At 39.3% G+C, this 18,376-nt stretch overlaps 2 protein-coding genes across 4 annotated transcripts; one reads left to right on the top strand and one right to left on the bottom strand.

Annotated features, from left to right (window-relative positions):
• Positions 1–525: 525 nt before the first annotated feature.
• On the top strand, positions 526–10,921 carry cchcr1 (coiled-coil alpha-helical rod protein 1). 3 transcript variants are annotated; one of them, XM_017435854.3, is made up of 18 exons: positions 526–878; positions 1,034–1,313; positions 1,938–2,055; positions 2,268–2,450; positions 2,691–2,854; positions 2,957–3,071; positions 3,658–3,768; positions 6,014–6,160; positions 6,247–6,357; positions 6,599–6,705; positions 6,801–6,913; positions 7,016–7,088; positions 7,834–7,952; positions 8,052–8,240; positions 9,287–9,388; positions 9,568–9,674; positions 9,766–9,910; positions 10,014–10,921. In XM_017435854.3, exons 1-18 carry the CDS (start codon positions 818–820, stop codon positions 10,163–10,165), a joined length of 2,397 nt encoding a protein of 798 aa, XP_017291343.1. In that variant the 5' UTR covers positions 526–817; the 3' UTR covers positions 10,166–10,921. The 3 variants fall into 3 exon arrangements, with proteins under 3 accessions (XP_017291343.1, XP_024866276.1, XP_017291344.1); XM_025010508.2 differs by having other exon boundaries at positions 6,017–6,160; XM_017435855.3 differs by having other exon boundaries at positions 527–878; positions 9,766–9,907.
• A 1,510-nt stretch (positions 10,922–12,431) lies between these two features.
• Positions 12,432–17,749, bottom strand: LOC108247590 (zinc finger protein 771-like). The gene is made up of 2 exons (XM_017435852.3): positions 17,399–17,749; positions 12,432–15,265 (listed from the first exon to the last, which is right to left on the bottom strand). Exons 1-2 carry the CDS (start codon positions 17,571–17,573, stop codon positions 14,082–14,084), a joined length of 1,359 nt encoding a protein of 452 aa, XP_017291341.1. The 5' UTR covers positions 17,574–17,749; the 3' UTR covers positions 12,432–14,081.
• Between the last annotated feature and the right edge of the window lie 627 nt (positions 17,750–18,376).

Consider the following 18,376-nt stretch of genomic DNA (forward strand, 5'->3'; position numbering starts at 1 on the left):
TTCAATTTTAGCAGATTGTGCTTTGTTTACATTAACTGTGTACCCACATTTCAGAATTTCACAGTAAAATATCTGTAAAATGACTGGAGTAAACTCTTTTAAACTGCTCCGTTTGATGCAGTTTAGAATAACCCTTTTTATATTTGATTTTAAAGTTTTCAGTGAGTACTTTTAAGAGGAGTCCCTATTCAAAATAAAAGTAACGGTGTGGTTTGTGGTTTCAATTATGTGCTCAGCCTTTCTTCACCTTTTAGGAAAACATTTCCACAAAACTATGGAACAGTTAAACAACGTTTCACAGTGCTTATCGTTTAACAAAAGCGAATGTGTTGAGGCAATCCCACCCAACTTGTCTGTTTATAATGGACAAGTGTTGCTATTAATAATAAAAATCCTATCAGAAAAGCTGATAACTCGAATTGGACCTCTGGTTAAACTGAATTGCCTTATTGCAATTAGCGCTTAGAGAGCTTGTCATGCCTGCAAGACAACAGTCAGGGTGAAGGAACACCATGGTTCGCTTCCTGCCTTCCATTTTCCCGTGATGCACTGCGCGGTGACAGTTCTCCTTTATTTTTTGAACATTATCAAGACACATTTGACCAAAAATTCAATTGCTACTTGTGTTCAAGTGAAGTGTGGTTTGAATATTAATCGAAAAATCAGCAAACGATAGAAAGACCGAAGCTTTAAATGGTCGGGGTTTACTTTTGTGTCCCGTAACTAAGGCAACGAAGACTGACTTGACTCGCGGGAGGAGAGAAAAGCTAAACCCGTCTCAGTCAATTTGAGAGAGTTTTACTGATTCCTGTTGAACATGGAGAGACACGGCTTTGGAAAAGAAAGGCTCAAAGTGCCCACGGACTTCACTTCTCCGAGTAAGTTGCGAATTGTTGCTCCATTTTTGTTTGATGCGAGACAAACCTAATCTAAAACCTCACTAGTCAACTTGTGCATTATGATTATTCTACAGACACAAATCATAAAAAGAGCATATTTGTCTGATTTTATTGCTTGTATCTTTCTTATGTAGGGAATATCCAGGGCGACCTTGTGCCCCCGTCGCATTTTGCATCTGTCCCATCTGCTGGATCACAAAACCCCCCTGGAATACCACCACCCTCCATGTCCTGGTTTATTCCAGCACCAACATCAGCAGGAGATGCCCGCCCTGCCAATCCATGGCTGGCTATCTCTCAGGCGCAACAGGAAATATTGGAGCTGAAGAAGGAAAATCAGAGGATCATGATGCTTCAAGGGAACACCTCGAGAGGAAAACCCTCTGCAGATCACCCGTCAGACCTCACAGTGAGGTATTTCCACTAAACGTTTTGCGTAGAGACAAGTCAAATTATTGTTGGTCAGCTGCTCGGCCTTTTTGGGTATATCAAATGCAGATCTGCTGAAAGAAATGAGGAGAGGTCCAGGTGGGAAGCAGAGAGGCACAAGGCCGAAGCTGAGAGGTTGAGGGGTCAGGTGGAGGCCCTGAAGGAGAGTGCAGAGAAGAACAGGGGAGAAATGAGAGACAAAAACATTACTCTGAACAGGTATCAGATTTACTTGTGTCATTATGGAGACACATCTTTTGATGACTTGCGGTGATCTCTCTAAAAGGTGACTATTGTGAATGGCTCTCACCTACTACCACGCGAAAATTCAGCTCATTATCTGTAAAATGGCCTGAGCTATAGTCCTTTTTATGTTTGCTAAGGTTTATTGGTTGTCAAGGCCATCTTGAACGGGGTTGACTCTGATTCAAGACGGCTGTCAGCTGTAGATGTACATTCAGTGATTACTTTGTAAATGTTTCGGTAAAATGCGTCCAGTGGTTCGTGACAAACATATGCACAGAAGCACAGGAAAAACATCATCGCCTCTTGTTGCCTGTCAGCGGCGGGCGACGCTGAGCTTCACCTGATCTGTTCTCTGTGTAACAGAAGCAGCCACGAGCTGGAAATGACGCGAGATGAGCTGTCAAAGGCTACGACTGAACTGAGCCAAGTCAGAGAGGAGCTCAGTCTCTGCAGCGCACAGATGGAGACAATGAGCTTACAAGTAATGATGTTTACTGACAAAACATTTCATTTCCACTCTGTCGTAGACAAGAATCACACGAGACACGCTGCCGGCTTCAAACTTGTTTTTGCAGTTTGGATCAGGTGTTTTTATGCAGCTTTGCAATGTCGCTGACAGCTTACAGTTTGTTACCTTTTTAGTTTGTTTCCTCAATTAAGATTCTTTTGGTTTACCATTTCTGCCTCTTGCAGCTTGACAACCTGAAAAAAGAGTCCAATGAGGAAATAAAAAAGCTGAGGAGAGATCTAGAGAGAAGTAAGGAGGAATCCAGGGAGGCTGAAAGGAGCAGGTTGCGAGCTGAAGAGGAGAACAAACAGCAGGTTTTCAGGCTGTTGGAACAACTGGAAGAAATGAAGAAGAAACAGGATGTGGAGGTATCTATGGCAGGTTCTCCAAGAGGAAATCTAAACCATCATAAGCCTTTAATATGCACATTTGAATGACTTCCCTTCAGTCAAAGACTCTATCAATGCATGTCTGTTGGCATAAACTCTGCTGAGCTGTGACTTTCCTCAGCCGTGAAGCAACTGAAGTGAGACCTTCACTTTGGGGATCAATAAGGCATTACATGTACGTCATTAAAAGTTTCCTTGTTTTCCTCTCTTTGCTTTCAGCTGCAACAGTTGAACACATCCCACCGTGCAGAGTTGTATGCGGCAAGAAAAGTAAACGGTGAACTCGAGGGCAGACTTCAGTCCAGGAGTTCAGAAGTGCTGTTGCTAAGAAGCGCTCTGAAGGAGGCCTCGGCTGAGAGAGACGGGCTGAAAGAGCATTTAAGGTGCTCTATTTAATCTAAAACTAAAGAGGCCTGAAGCACTTTGTAGTCAGATTCACTTGTGGTTTTTATTTTTTAAATTTGATAATGTTGTTTATTTTCCAGCCAAATGGGCCAAGCTTTTGAGACACAATCTGCAACGCTGCACAGCCTCAGAAATTACATCGGGCAGCTTGCCCCAGAGAAAGGAGAAAAGGACCGACTAAATGAGGCTGTTGAGGTGAAAACAATAGAAACTCTACTGACTGAATGAACCTGCTGTATTGTTTGTGTATCATTATTGTCACATTGAAATCATTTCTGACTATGCTAAAGGAAGAACAGCTGTGGAAACGAAAAACAAATTTATTAGATTATATTAAATCCATTTTTTATCGACTGGTGCTGAAGGCAAAGCAGCGATAATGTTTTTGCCCTTGTCTGTTTGTCCGTGTGTGTGTGTGTGTTTGTCTGTAGCATTAGCAAAATATCTCATGAACAAATGGTCAGATTTAATTGAAAGTATCAGAGGGTAATCACTGGATGGACATCTACAACTGATTACCTTCTGGAGTCAGCCCAAATCAAGATGGCCTCCACAGCTAAGCATCATTAACTAATACAGAAATGGCTGCAACTCAGTCAGTTTTACAGATATTGAGCTAAAATGCGGTGTGATAGCAGCTGAGAGTTGTCCTCAACACATACTATGGGCATTACATTTCATGTGATGTGGCTGTGGCGGCCATCTTGAATTAAATGAAAGGCTGTGGGTGACATGCACTCCTTCTAGGCCTTTAATTAGTTTTGTTTTGTCCATTTTGCAGAGGCTGAATAAAGAAAAATCTGCTCTTCAGACAACAACAGAGCTTTTGACAATAAGGCTCAACTCTGTGAATGAGATACTCACCCTTCAGGAAGAGAAAATGGCTAAAAAGGTAACTTTTTTTTTAATGTACTTTTGTTTTCTTCTCCACGTGGCAAATTTCTGATTGAAGCCTTTGTTCATAACACGATGAGCAGTAGGGACTGCGTCCTCCACTCTGAGCATCTGAGCAATTAGCTGTAATGTTTTCAAGAGTCATCTTGCTCTGGAAAAGCTGAGCAAAGTGTGCGGAGAAAACATTTCTTCGTGGATTGTAAAAACACAAATTTCTGTCTCAGATCACACTGGGTTAAAATCATTAAAAAGAACCAGGTCCACATGGGGTGCGCTGTTCAAACTTTGACACAAAAAGTTACTCTGCAGGTGACCTATTACTGCGCTCTAGTTTAGAAATCGCTTAACAAAGACTCACCAGCACCAGCTTGCTTGCTTTTAGGTTTTAAATTGAAGGTTGTGCTTTTGCAACGTGATTAGGTATTTTACAGCAAGTACTGTAAAAATAGTCCTACAGGGGTTTGTCAGTGTGCAGTCTTTAGTCAGTTCGAGTCCTATGAATCGTAAAAATGTATCAGCGAGTCTAATCCGTCCCAGAATAAGTTTAAAACATGAAACGAAGGCTTTAGGCAAACAAAAAGGCATGAAGGATCATAGTCTTTAACAAATAGAGCTCCTGTAAAGGATGGGCGGACCCTCAGAGCCCCAAGGGTCTAACATTCCTTGTAGAAATACGTATCATCGCCACATTTCATGTCAGAGTTTTTGACTGAAATCCTCTCATGATGGGAAGGGAAGTCATCGCCATTTTGGGTAAACCTTGTAAATTATTTATGCAGAATCTCATGCGATTTGGTGAAATCTCGCTAAATGTGTTTGTGCTCGGAGTACGTATTGTGGATGACTCAGTCACCAAACCTTAGCACAATATCTGTAAAACTGACTGAGGTATAGCTGTTTTTTGTGCTGGCTGGAGTTAATCAGTTGTATACAAACATCCAATGATGACTTTTAGAGTTGGAAAAAAATCTACTCCACTCTTAAAACAAAGATACCACACTTGCCCATTTTTTAATTTATATAATATAACAAGTGACAAATGATTTTGCATGTTGAAATTGTATATAATGTTTATTTTTTAAGTGTTAAGACAAAAAAGGTAAAAAAAAAAAAGTTCATGTTTAGATTTATGCAGAGCTGTTTATCCTTTCCATATTTGTGTAAAAAGAGTAAAATAATTTAAGATTAATCAAGCACTATGTTTCAGCCTAATATTTTTAAAAGATTGAATATAAAAAATGAGATCAGCTTGTTTGTAATATATTTATGACCTTTTCTCAAATAAAGTCCTTTATTTTGTCCTAAACTGCTGCTTAGGGTGCTAGGCTTTTATTAAAGGCAGGCATTTATTTTTATTTTTATTTTTTCCCATTATAATAAGTAACTTGCTATGTTGATGCGTTAAATCAATAATCTTAAATAGAAAAACTGTGTGTAAAACTCAAATATCATTGTAGAACGTAGAGTGTAGTGAAAACGTGCATCATATCTAGCTGACTTTTGTACTAAAGTAACGGGAAGCTGTGTCGTGATATTTCTACTAATATCTGTGAAAAAACTGAGTTCACACAGGCAGCCCAACTTGTGTTATAAATGTCCTTTTGCTGCAGAAAATTGGACAGGGTAAAAGCTAAAAAAAAACCTTTTTTAGTATTAATTTCAATTTAATCACAAACTCTGGTTCATGTCATTTTTTTGGGCAAACTTACAAGGAGACACTTCAGAGGGGCTGTAGAACAGCAGGTTGCAGACCCCTGACCTAAATTAACAAGATGTATGCTAAGTTCTTAAAATCTGCTGTTTTCAGCCATTAAAGAGCAGGAGATTTGATTCTAGGACTGTTCAAAGAGCCTCTAAGTTATTGTGAGTGAAATGCTGTTGAAGATAACTGGACCAACATTTTCCTGTAAATACCTTTTAACAGACTTCATTCAAATGTACCAAGGAGAACTGGTAATATTGTAATGGAAATAGAAGGTAACATCATTTAATGTTTTCTTTTTTTGTACAGCACATTGAATGAGATTGGATGAAAAGTTATAAATAAAAAGCATTCATGGCATTTAATGTAAAAGTTTTATTACTTTTCTCTTATGAACTGAAATCCATGTAGAGTTCTGTGGATCTGAAAAGAAAGGTGAATAATTGGACAGAAAGATGATTAATTAATGAATAATCCTTCTCAGCTCACATACTGCATGTACTAGTAGCTGAAGTGATATTTGTGTGTGTGTGTGTTTCAGCAGAGTGCAACAGATCCACTTATGAAGAACGGACCTGACGTTCTTCAAGTTCTTCATCTGTGGAGAGAGAAAGTGTTCAAGTTATGTGTCCAGCTTCGCTCGAAGGACATTGAGATAAGAAGGGAGAAGAGCACACTTCTTTCGGAAGTATGAGAGCAGTCGCCGCTTGTGAGACCACCTAATCAAGTGTGCTCGAGTGTGGAAAAAAGGGGATATCGTTGTGTGTGTTTCAGGTGAAATCCACGGAGCAGCAGCTCCAGCAGGAACAGCACAGAAGCAACGTGCTCCAACACAGTCTGCAGGACAGGGTGGCTGAGCTGGACCTGGAGAGGGTGGAAAAAGAGGTTAGCCCAAGAGCAGCTGATGTGATTTACGCTGCCGTCTGAAAATCTGATGACGCGCAGTAACTTTGGGTCTATTTAGGTAAACGATGAAGATCGGATGGTGCTGGCTTTGCGAAACCTTTGTCCGGTTCTGTAGACGTTTAAAGGAAAACAATTTAAAAGCTGAGCCTCACAGTATAAACCGTAAAGTAGATTTCTATGCGAGACTCTGTTAAAGATGTCTGTTTTTTTTCCCTGCCAGGTATTAAAACAGAACTTGGCCGAGGTTCATCAAAAAAACGCTGAGCTGAAGTCTCAGAACCAGAAAACGGAGGCTGACGTTAAAACCTTGACATCAGCTCTGCAGAGGTAAAACTACTTCATCTGAATGTTTTATTTATTTATTTATTTTGTCAAGCCTTCATCGCAAATAATACTCGTTCTGTTATTTCCTGACTTCACAGGTTCAGTCAGGAATTTGAAACTAAGCTGACAGAAGTGGACGCAGCTAAGGCGCGGCTCAACAACTGCACCCAGAGACTTTCTTTTGCTAACAGAAGAGTGGAGACGATCCAAGGTACAGACATGGTGGAGGTTAATGTGGCAATAGAAGCATTCCTGAATGAAGTGAACGAAGTAAATCCGCAAAACAATGTCCATGACTTTTTTTGTTTTCCAGGTTTGCTCATGAGAAGAACAGCTCTGCAGAAAATTGAACAAGCTTGTAAGCAGGCAGAACAGGATAGCAACAGGTAGCATTAGTATTTTTACACATTTGTAACACTTGGTTTGAAGGATGGGAGTATGTAACAGTTATGCATTTGCAAGAGCTAAACACTCGTATGAAGAATATCATAATACCAAATGTACGCAGTGAAATGCAAATATAAACGTGCTGTATATTTCAAATAGACACTATCTGCAAACCTGCTGTGTCCACCCTATGTGTCCACAATTTTGTGTGTTTTAAGTGGTTTTAAAGTTTTGCACACAGATATTCAACAACAGTGCTTGTTTGTGTACGAAATGAAAGGCCTGGCATTCCTTAAAGCAGGGGTCTCCAATCCTGGTCCTCTAGGGCCACTATCCTGCATGTTTTACTTGTTTTCCTGCTCCAACACACCTGATTCAGTGGTTAAATGACCTCTTCATGTTCTGCAGAAGATGTTAATCACCCATTGATTCAAATCAGGTGTGTTGGAGCAGAGGAACAAGTAAAACATGCAGGATGGTGGCCCTCCAGGACCAGGATTGGAGACCACTGCCTTAAACCTATGCATCTGTGGCAGCACAATGAAATCATTTTATTATTAAGTATATATTGGGACATGCACGTCCTCTGGCACCCATCAGGGATGCTGCAGCACCCTCCACACCCCTACTTTTCATGGCCTTGGCTTCTCACTTTCTCACTTCCCATGTGATTTTTATACTCCCAGTTTAAGTCTCTTCCCCCTCATCCTCTTTCTTTTTTTTTTTTTTTTTTTTGCTCTGCAGCATCAGGAATCTTCAGATGGAGCACAGTTTGGTGCGTGAAGAGCGGGACAAACTCACTCAGGAGCTCAAAAGAACCCCAGAGCTCATCGAGAAAGCTCTGACTGACCTGAAAGAACAATGTGAGGGCCCCCACAGGCCGCGACACCCTCTCTTGTTATTCATTTCTCTGGTTAACATCGTGGTTTTGGCGAACGATCGCCTCTGACGTCCTTTAACAGACGAGAGCAAAGTTAGGCAGCAGCAGCAGGAGCACGAGCACAGCTGCAGGGAGCTGAGGCTGGCCGCGGCAGGTAGAGAGGAGGCCGAGCAGAGCTTGCGGCAGATCCAAGCCCAGCTGGAGGAGAGCAACGGCAGCCTGGAGAGACTCCGCTGTGAACTGCTTCGCCAGCAAGAGCAGAGCGAGCACGGTGAGGCGGCGGCTATTTTAGGCTCCAGGACTGCTGTTTTCAGAGCGCTCTCTCATCTGCTCATACTTCAGTTTACACGTGGGGCTCACTCTTATAGTCCAATAAAACCAGAAGCTTTATTGGAACAGTTGGGAATTTTGTGACAAGTTAATAACACCTTGGATGTGGATGTGTGCACTGAAAGAGAATAGGCTTAGTTTAATTCCTTTAAAATAAATTTGAATGCTTTTTAATAGGAATTTTAATAATCTAATGCCCTGTATGAACTGGAAAATGTAATTCAAGCACCCATAAAGACATCATTTCATTTGAAAATGAAAAAAAATCTACTTTAATGGTTTGTCAACCACAGCGCTACAGACGACCAGTAAATTCTTTGATTAATGTGATCTTATCACATTGTTTCACTCAGGGCTTATTACATCTTAATAATAAAATAGAACAGCGTAAATTATGTTACTGCATTAAATGTACTGGTAATTTTAAAAACAAAGTAATTAAAAGGCAACAAAACCTTTTGGATGTTCTCACAGCCTCACTTGTTCTGCCTACAGTTCTAATCCTGACATCACATTTATTTGTATTTATTAAGAAGACTGAACATTGCTTTAAAAGACACGTTCATAAAGATTTGTGGGGGTGTAGTAATCTCTCCTGTTATAAAAGAATGCTCCAGTGTTCCCTGAGCTGAAGGAGATAATAAAGGATGCATTGAAGCTCCTTCCCCTTGCATTTAGAAAATGTAAGCAGCTCTTGTCATGACTGATACTTGGATGTTTTTCAGTCGTTTCACTGAGTCAGGCACTTTCCTAAATTAAAACAACTATTTGACTGAACCCAAGACCCCCACGCTCACAGCAAGCATGCACATAGAAGCGCATTAATCACCTTCGGGCAGGAAAACACTAAAAAACACAGGGAAGAAACTTGAGTTACCCGTATGAACATGGCACTGTAATGTAAAACCAAAACAGTCTTTGTTTTCCATGACAAAAATGTGATAATACAAAAAAAAAAAGATTTACTCCCTCTGCTCTTGTTTTCAGCCCTGCAGGAAAGTGTTTCTCAGATTGAGGAGCGGTGTGCTGAGAAACTGAGAGAGATGGAGGCTCAAGTCCAAGCTTCCAGGAGAGAGCACACCAGAGCAGGTAGTGGGATCCACCCCATGCTCCCTCTCAGGCTGTAGATTCTCAGCATCGAAGGATGAAGTTCTGCGTTTAGTGCAGACAGAGGTTTTAATATGAGCGGATTTGTTTACCCAGAACGCAGCAGCACAATATAAAGCATGTCCCTGTGGCTCCTGACCTGTCTGCTTTCTCTGTTGCAGTTATGACTCTGCGTCAGTTTCAGAAAGAGGCAACATGGGTCGAAAGCACAAAGCAGGAGGTCTTTAATAAACAGCTGAAGAAAACGGACAAGAAAAACTTTCCTTCTGTAAGAACATTTTGAAAACGACAACAACAAAACAAGTGGTGGATATGTTTTCTTTTTATTTCCTGTGTCGTTTAAGCTGAATTTGTTCCAGGTCACGGTCACAGAAAGAGGGCTGATGGGAGAGCCGACACAGAGTCCCACAGCAGCTCCACGGCCGTCTGCTTCTCCTGGGAATCTGCAAAACCCCTCAGAGGGGAAGTGCTCCAAAGACACGGAAGACCCTCCTCCTGCAGGTGGTAATACATGTCCCAATTCTGCATGTGTCTGACTATTATTATTATTGTTTTACGTTCTGACATTTACAGTGTTCTGACCAGCAATCTGTGTGCATCTTCTCAGAGAGACTGCTGTGTGTGTTGGACGAGCTGCGGACACTCAGCGCTGCAGTGATAAACAGTTCGGAGGACTCTGCCGAGGAAGACGGACAGAGTGACGGCGCGAGGCCGTCCACAGACGATCTGCGCAGCCAGTACCTGAAGATGAGTCATTAAAGCCAAATAAACACACTTTAATATGCACCGAAGGTGGGCAGCGTCGATGCCTCAAAGGTTTGACAAGCCAGACATCCGGGAATCTTTCTTTCCACTTTGCGTGTAAATATATGAAACGAAGAACAGCTTAGAGACGCGTAAGCCATAGGAATTAAAGGGTTAGTTCAGCTCTTTTGAAGTGGGGCTCTGTGGAAAGGCTGTGAACAATTATTTTCTTACCTGTTGTAGATAGCTCTTTGGGTTTGGAGATAAATAGTTTAATTCTGACCGGCTTGACGAGTTAACAGCTGTTCCAAGTGGAGCTAAGACAAAACTGGATTGCTCCAATCTACAAAATTTCATAGCAATTCATGCAAACTCTCTTTGAAACCTTTACTTCACTGTCAGTTTAACATTACATAACATCACACAGTCCTTCCAGTAGAAATATTATATTATCAGGGACTGCCACAGGAATGCATTGCATCCATTATTCTTATGGCAGGCACCTATTATCCACCTCCAACAGTGTCTCTACATTTATTTATTTTGGGTGTATTGTGTTTTGCTTGTTTTCTTCCCGCTCTTTATTACGATGTACTTGAACTGTGTTGTGATGACTGTGGTTTTTTATGTTTTGTAACGTTTGTGTGCTGCTGCCATTCTTGGTCAGGTCTCTCTTGGAAAAGAGATTTTCAATCTCAGTGAGATCTACCTGATGTAATAAAGGTTAATAAATAACTGAATAAATGCATTGATTGTTTGAAACACTCCTAACAACTATTTGAGAGAAAGTCTGTTAGCGAAGCATCTCATGAACCACTGAGCAGATTTTAGTGAAACTCTCAGAAAGTAATCATTAGTTGTACATCTAGAGTTGATTAACTTATGGAGTCATTCTGATTTAAGATGAGGAAAGAAAGTCACGCACCAAGTGGCAGACCCCTTCAAAGTTTCTCCGGGAACTTTTCTAGTTATGTGCTCCAACCTGCAGTAGAATGGCTGCTGCAACTACAGAGTATTATTCATAGTGAGTCCAAAATAAAGAAAAAACATAGATTTGAATGTTGTGTAATGCAATACTGAAGACAATTTAAAGGTTTATGAAACTGTGTTCACATAAACAGTCATGAAATTTTGGAGATTAGGGTTATTTTAAGGTATCAGCATTTGAATTTGTTTTTGGACTAGCTTTTAGCTCATTAACCTTGTGGAAGTTCAAAAGCTATCTACAACAGCTAAGATATTAAATTGGTCATAACTTACCCAAAGAATCCTTCTTCAAAAGATCTGACCCATCTATTTCAATTCTTTTAAAGCAAATTCTGTATTTGTCTCTAAATGACTAATATTCTTATGAACACTGAAACACTTACTAAAAATTGTATTTTTGGTAAAACTGGTTTAGGAATAGTTTTCATTTTAGTATTTTGAGCAATACAATGTTAAGTTTAATTTTATAATGAATATAAGAAAAAATAAACTTATCAGATAAAAACAGCAAAGCATTTGTCTTATATTCCTGAACAGCTGAAGTATTTTTTGCCGATCAGAGACTTGTAGATAAATTATGCATTTTATATGACAAGTGAATTGGTATTTAATTATAATTTTGGCCCCATTTTGGAAAAAATAATGCTGAAAAAATACTGTTTTCTTTATCCAACTAAAAATGAACAGCTTTTCCTTTTAATTTAAGGTAAAGGAATTAATTTAATTTATATTCGATTTAGCTGTAATTGGTTTAGAGGCTGCAAACAGGAGTTTCTCGTATATTTTTAGTCAGATTGAAGTTGTTACACAAGTGTTAGTGTGACTGGTGCATCTTAATATAATTCTTTTTCATGTATATAATGGAGAATTTGGGAGATGTGTAAAGATTTCACATGACAAACAAATATAATTTCTAACCAAAAATTCATTTCTTGCCCAGTCAGAAGATTGATAATGATAAACACCGTGATGGACCAGATAATTGTGCCATTTGTCATGTTGTCACGAGCTCTAATAAATTTTGCAGCAGTTCAAAGTTTCGAGCCTCCAGGTAAACCCACCTAATGGAGAACCCAGGGAGAGGGAGAGCGCTAATAAAGCTGTGGCTTTTCTACTCAGAGCTAATTTGCAGGGACACATAGAAAAGGAAGCGCTTATTCGTCATTTCAAGCAGAGGAAGAGCAGAAAACTCAGAAGTTTAAAACTCAGAGTTTAAATAGAAAAAGGCCACTAATAAAGAAGTACAAAACTTGATGACACAGTGAAGAAACTGCATATAAAATTGAAACTTGTGTAAAATATCTTGTATACACTTTTATTGTGCTACTATATTTAATGATCAATGTATGATCTGTGCCTGAAATCACATCATGCAAACTTTTTTATTCATCTAAATCAGAAACAGGTTAAATATCACAATAATAATAAAACAGTAGACTATAAGCTTTAAACCCATCAAAGTCTTCATGTGCATCTTATCACCAGCAGAGGGCAGTGTTGTCAAATCTGAGAGCAGATTATGTGTTATCAACACACAAATCCAGTCTTCTGATCTGCAGCTAGAATTAAGACGTGAGCTAGGATCTCTAGATGTGAAGGAACTAATCCATACGGGCATATTTACCAAAAACAAATCTCCTGTCAAACCAGGACTTTACTTGAAATATTGTGATATCGGCTGCATTTCCCAAGATTTTTGGTAAACGTCTTTCAGGAAAGGGTTATACATGTTGTTTTCCTCCTCTTTAACGAGTCCAAAATAAACATTACGTGAAACAGCCTGCAGAAATATATTTAAATGCCTTTAGGCAGCAGGAGAGAAGGGGGGCAGTGCAGCAGGAGGATAACACTGTGGGAAACTGCTAAATAATTTAACAGAGCATTTACAGTCCAGGCAGGAAATTAGATAGATTGGGTAATAAAACCGAATCAATAAACTCATGACAAATTTTATTAACAGTTTAGACTTAATGAGCTAATGGCATAAAAAATAAAATAATGTAAGTGGTTCAAACAAACAAGTGATGGAGAATTAGCAGAAATATCTCCTCCGGCCTGAAAGCTGCTCTGTTATAGGTTCACTGATTTACATGTGATAACAGGTGACTGCAAAGCATTGTGGGAGTTTACACTCTGGTTCTGATATGATGTCGCAGTGTTCAGTGTCAAATCAGAAGACCTGCTGTCCACTTTATGGACAAAGTGGGGAGATATTTAGCCTTTGTTGCATGTTTAATGACAATATCACTGCTAAATCTTGTCTCAAATATTCATGTTTAACACAAAGAAACATGTACTGTACCCGGGACTATAAAAATGTCTGGAGTTGGTGACCTTATTGAAAAATATTTGGACCAAATGTGCTGTCCAGCTTCAGCTGAAACCCAGCTTCATGTTTTAGGTGTTAAAAAAAGCTAGAAGTGACTCCACCTGCAATACGTTTTGTCATACTTTTTGTCCCTGAATTAGTCCTCCTGGGGGCAGTCCTCATTCAGTTCTATTACATCTGCTTGCTGGAAAAAGCCTCAAAAGGCCTTAAAATCGGTTCATTTTCACTATGCAGCATTTTCATTCAAAGGCAGTGAAACCTATCCTCAAATGCTAGAATGTGCAAGTATGTCTTTTTAGTTTCTGACTAGTATTTAATCGCAGCTTTTTGTTTGCAGTCTAACTACTAATGCAGGCTATTTTACCCATTCATATCTCAAAACATTCAGCTCATTCAGGAGATGGGTGCTATGACTTCTGGTTCTTCTAACTTCTAAACTTTTCCAAATATTTAACTTCATTTACAAATGTTTTCCCTGTGGAAATACATTGAGATCTCTTCAATTTCTTCTAAAAACATTACTTTGTTTCCATCTGCGTCAACGTACTTGCGTCCCACCACACATTACTATTTAACAAACCCTGGAGCTGGTCAGTTTAACTTCTGTGTGAACTCTTAAGTGTCTTTAGGAGCTGTCTTAATATTTACAGATGGTCTGTTTTCCCTTCTTGGGTGGACTCTCATATGGCTGTTTAAATTTGACTTTTGTCCAAACCTCTGTCCACAAACATCACAAGCAAATGGTTTCTGTCCTGTGTGGACTCTCATGTGTGTGTTTAAATGTGACTTTTGTCCAAACCTTTGTCCACAAACATCACAAGCAAATGGTTTCTGTCCTGTGTGGACTCTCATGTGTGTGTTTAAAGATGACTTGTCCCGAAACCTTTGTCCACAAACATCACAGGCAAATGGTTTCTCTCCTGTGTGGACTCTCATGTGTGTGTTTAAAGTTGACTTTTGTCCAAACCTTTGTCCACAAACATCACAAGCAAATGGTTTCTGTCCTGTGTGGACTCTCATGTGTCTGTTTAAGGTTGACTTTCGTCCAAACCTTTGTCCACACTCATCACAACTAAATGACTTCTGTCCTGACTGGATTTTCTTGCTTGAGCCTCCAGTTTTCTTCACTCTAAAACATTTCTTATGAACCAAATTAGTTGAAGACATTATTCTTGAATGACATGTCAAGTGTCTCTGAAGAGACAGCTTGTGGACAAACCGTTTCCCACACTCAGAGCAGCTAAAAGGTTTGTTAACAGTATTCACACCTGACTCAGGAGCTCTGCTCTCCTTCCAGTCTTTGTCGCTGTCTTCAGGTTCTGATCCAGAGTCTGAGAAGTCTTTCAGCTCAGAGTCAGGATCAAGAACATCTTCATCATCTTCATCAGCCTCACTGACTTCAGTCTCTGTGGAGTTGGAATCGTTTTCATCAGTGTTCAGATCTGGGTTCCTGGTAGGTTCTGCTCCTCCACAGTCCTCTCCACCAGTTGTTCCTTTCATCTGCTCAGCTGAGCTGCTGGTTGGAAGATCTCCATCTTCTACTTGGTGCTGATGAAGCTGTGAGAACAGAAAGTTCTCTTCATCATCCTCACTGTTCAAAGGAACTGCAGTGAAGGGAAACCGGGGGTCATCAGTCTCCTCCTTTACACTGAGCTGCTCTTCCTCTAGACTGGTCCACAGTTCCTCCTCTTCCTCCTTTATATTAAAGGTCTCTGGGTCCTTCTGGTCCACACCAGGTCTACATTCTTCAGGAGCTTCTTCTTTAATCAGCACCATCTGCTGAACGTCTGCAGGGAACACTGAAACACATGAACATTAGGGACAGTTGTAACTTTATATTCACACATAAATCACTTGTTGTTGAGTTCACTGCTCGACTCAAAACCTCTAATTGTTGTCAGAAAACCTGCTGGAACTAAAGACAGAAGTCCTAATGTTTTACCTAGAAGATGGTAAAACATATTGAGCTTTCAGTCAGTTCTCCAAATTAAACCTGTTGCAAAGAATCTTCTAAACTTGTTCCAGCTTTTCATTGGATTCAAGAAACTGTAGAAATATGACCTTTATAGGAGAACATATTTCCAAGAACATTCATTACTCAAAGAGCCTTTTTAATTCAATTCAATTCCAGGGTTTCCCCCAGAAAAGAGGCTTTGCCGGGTTGTAGGTGTTCGTTTGCTGGCCGACCGTGATTTAGAAAAAAAAAGATTAAAGTTGACAGGAAAGTTGAAAATATGGCTATTTATTATGTGATATTGTAAGATATTTATGTCAAATATTTACACAACTACAGTTTTACAAAAAGGCATTTTTGAAATCATTTTTTAAACAAAAATACAATTAAAATAAATACAAATTGTTTACACCTAATTTGAATCCTAATTTAGGTCACATTTACAAATAAATTAAATTAACATAAATGAAAAAGTGCAAACAAGGCACCAACACACGTCTCACATCAAGGCCCATGAATAACAACAGAGAACTCTGATAAATAGAAAGAGGCTGTACTGTACTGTGCTTTTTGTAGGGTAGGCAAGAGTGAGCGTTGGTTTCAGCCCATTCCTTTTTTAGTAAATTTTGGGTTTGTTTATTCTCTTTTTATTTCTTGTGTTTAATGTTGATAATTTACCACACTAAAGGCGGTTGAATTGAATTGAAAAATATGACTTAGAGAAGAACATAGAGAATGAATGAAGGAGACAGACATGAGGTCGGTGATCAGCTGCTGTAGAGGAGAGCAGAGATGACATCAGGTAGGAATAACTCAGCTGGTCATTTTTGGGAAAAATAGTGCAGGCAGACATGGCAGGTCAATCACCACAGAGGAGAAACTGGAACAGAGAGGTGAAGATGATGATGAAGAGGAACAGAGGAGAGGGCTTGGGCAAGGATGGCCTTCATCACAGGAAGTGGGGGACTCATTGAGGCAGTTCATGGTTGAGAATGACCCACAGAAATGTTCTGATGAACCATACCCAAGATCAAGTATTGTATTTTATAACTAAATAACTAAAACCCCTCAGAAAGTAGGTAGTTGCGCCCCTGTGTGTCCACTTTTCAAATGAATCATTTGTGTGCAAAGCTGCCGCTGATACCGCCCTGGATTACAAAGCAGGATGTAAATATAATGTAAATATAATTTTGAATGTACTGTTTTTCCACTGACTCTGTAGCGCTAATATAAATCCTTGTGGTTCCAACCCCAGATACAAGAGGAGGGCTGAATGTAGAGCTGGCAACGACACAAAATTGTCTTTTGGTGAAATTTGATGTTGATATTCCTCTCTCCTACAGCCTGATCAACATCATTAAATATGCAAATTAGGCAATGACGTCATCTAGCGACTTCTAGCAGCTCAAATTCTCACTCCAAGCTTAGTATAAAACTTGAGAGCCCTGCTCTTAGTAACCAGTTCCTTCACCATCAGACATAAACATGTCACCAGATTACACTCGTCATCCTAAAAAGAGTCTGTTTGTCAGAAGTTGTAGTATATATGTCATTGTTTAAAGGATTTTAACAAACTGTTTTAAAGCTATAATTGCAGTCAGATATTTACATACACTCCCATAAACATTAGGAGTAAAAAAGTCATAATAATGTAAGACTTTTGATTTTTAACTTTTTATTTAGCCATGGCTGAGTGATTATACAACTTTAATGGTTTTTAAGAACAAGAATTGGAAGCTCAAGGCTGAATTTATTCTGGACTTTCTCTAATCTACAAACAGACTAAATTATACATGTGTGGCACTGATCGATACGAAACACATTCATGGCCTTATTCATACATACTGTGACTCAATATGATGTGGATTTTTTTGCTGTATGCGACTCCAATAAAAACATAAAGATGCTAAGTCACTTAGCTACAAAACACTGAAACTAACATCATCACACTTCATAGGAGGAATGTATATATACAAACCTAATCTGTGCAGACGAACTCTGGGGTTGAAAACAGCATCCAGGATTTTATTTTGTTGCATTTTGTCTTTGAAACGAGGCCGTTCTTGTTCACAATCCGCGCCTGTTTTATCCAGAAACTCCGACATTTCTTCCTCTTCTGCTTCCAGTCGTTGTTTAGCCCGCTGTCTCCACATCTCTGTTAGCTTTCGTTCATCTAAAGTCTCCTTTAATAGTTACTGAGCCTTTACAGCTGAGAACAACCCAACAAGGTCAAACTACAGAAACTTCACACAAAGTAGAATATTCGAAACTTTACAGCAGATTTACTTCTTCGTCTTCTTCTTCTTCGTCTTCATCCTATGTATTTTATTGGCGGTTGGCAAGAAACTTGAGGTGTGCATTACCGCCACCAACTGGTAAGGAGTATGGAATATATAGCTTTTTTAAAAAACAACAACTATATCCTATTATACTACTTAGACTGTTTAAAAAAAATAAAGCCTGTTATCCTCTGCTTCCTGAATCTTTCTGCAATAACTCTACAATATTCAATTTCATTTTAATGTCACTAAAGTTCTTAATTAATTTGTTTCTCTGAATCCGGTACTTCCCACAATGCATAATAATGTTCTATTGATTCATCTTCTCCACAATCACATTTCCCCGTTTGATGTTTCCCTATCAAAAATAAAGTATTATTCAGTCCAGTGTGTCCAATTCTAAGTCTTGAAATAATTCTCTCTTCTCTCCTGTTCCTTTCTGTTCTTCTCGTATCTCCAATCTTCCCTTGTATTTTATAAAAACCACATCCTTTCCTTCCCTCTACCCATAACTTTTGCCACCTATCTTTCATTTTTTGTTTTATTATACCCTTTATTTTTGTTATACTGAAACTAACATTTATATCTACCATTATCCGATTAGTGCTCTCTTTAGCTATCCTGTCTACCCTTACATTCCCCTTAACCCTGTGATGTGCTGGAATCCATATAAAATT

This window comes from Kryptolebias marmoratus, linkage group LG13, assembly GCF_001649575.2.
Source record: "Kryptolebias marmoratus isolate JLee-2015 linkage group LG13, ASM164957v2, whole genome shotgun sequence".
Lineage (NCBI taxonomy): Eukaryota > Metazoa > Chordata > Actinopteri > Cyprinodontiformes > Rivulidae > Kryptolebias > Kryptolebias marmoratus.